This window comes from Penaeus monodon, chromosome 22 (assembly GCF_015228065.2).
Source record: "Penaeus monodon isolate SGIC_2016 chromosome 22, NSTDA_Pmon_1, whole genome shotgun sequence".
Taxonomy (NCBI): domain Eukaryota; kingdom Metazoa; phylum Arthropoda; class Malacostraca; order Decapoda; family Penaeidae; genus Penaeus; species Penaeus monodon.
The window spans coordinates 14,967,230-14,968,097 of record NC_051407.1 but is presented as its reverse complement, the minus strand read 5'-3'; the positions used below and the strand labels follow the sequence as shown (position 1 = coordinate 14,968,097).

At 35.8% G+C, this 868-nt stretch overlaps 1 protein-coding gene across 1 annotated transcript in view; it reads right to left on the bottom strand.

The window, feature by feature from the left end:
• LOC119587336 (venom protease-like) overlaps nt 1-868 on the bottom strand; it is a 17,710-nt gene that overhangs the window by 1,177 nt on the left and 15,665 nt on the right. The window contains 1 exon segment of the mRNA XM_037936084.1: nt 142-230. Within this exon segment, the coding sequence (XP_037792012.1) occupies nt 142-230 (89 nt within the window).

Here is an 868-nt window from a genome sequence, read left to right as displayed (position 1 = left end):
GACAAATTCTCTGAAAATACGGTATATCCTTACTAGCCAATTATCACAAGAAAGCGAAGCGACACAGACTCCCACTTAGCTATTCCCACTACCAAAAATGGTTCAAAGTTTCAGCAAACGACTTTCTTTCAATCTACTAACGATGTTCTCTTATGATCCACAGTTAGTGTATTTGGATGTTGTGTAGCAAAGCCAGTCCCACACACATTGCCGAATGCGTGTATACCAATCTGTCCATGAAAGGTTGAACAAGAACATTAAAATGAATGACGTGAAAAAAAGAGTTGATAACAATTCATTATATAAATTAACCGACAGTTATGTTGATATGACAATAAATAATATGATGGTAAAGTTAATTATTGTTTTGATGGTGATAATTAGCTGACGATAATGAGAGGCTGATTTATAGGACCCCTTTCTCTTTTGTTTTTGAATAGGAAAAATATGCAAAATAAACACCTTAAATGTACATGAATGTCAGAAAACGCACAGAACATGTCCATATACACTTTGACTGCATTTTACGTTTTATGTAACCTACTGTAACATATCCAGAATTCAGACCAGCCATGAGGCTTACGGAGGACCAAATTATTTTTCAGATATCATTCATCGTGTTTCGAGAGAATCTATGATGAAGGCATGGCCAATACCAGGGAAATGCGAGGTAAGAAACAACAGTTATGCTAAATGAATCGATAGATTACGTAGATAACGGGCCATTAAGAAGTATGCAGGGGGGCCTCGTCCTGTTAATATTTTAAAGTTAAGGTCCTATCGGTTACATGTGTTTGCGTTTTAGTTTGCTAGTTTGAAAAATGTGTTATCTTTCATATATAAAATGCTAAGACGTAGTCCAATCCCG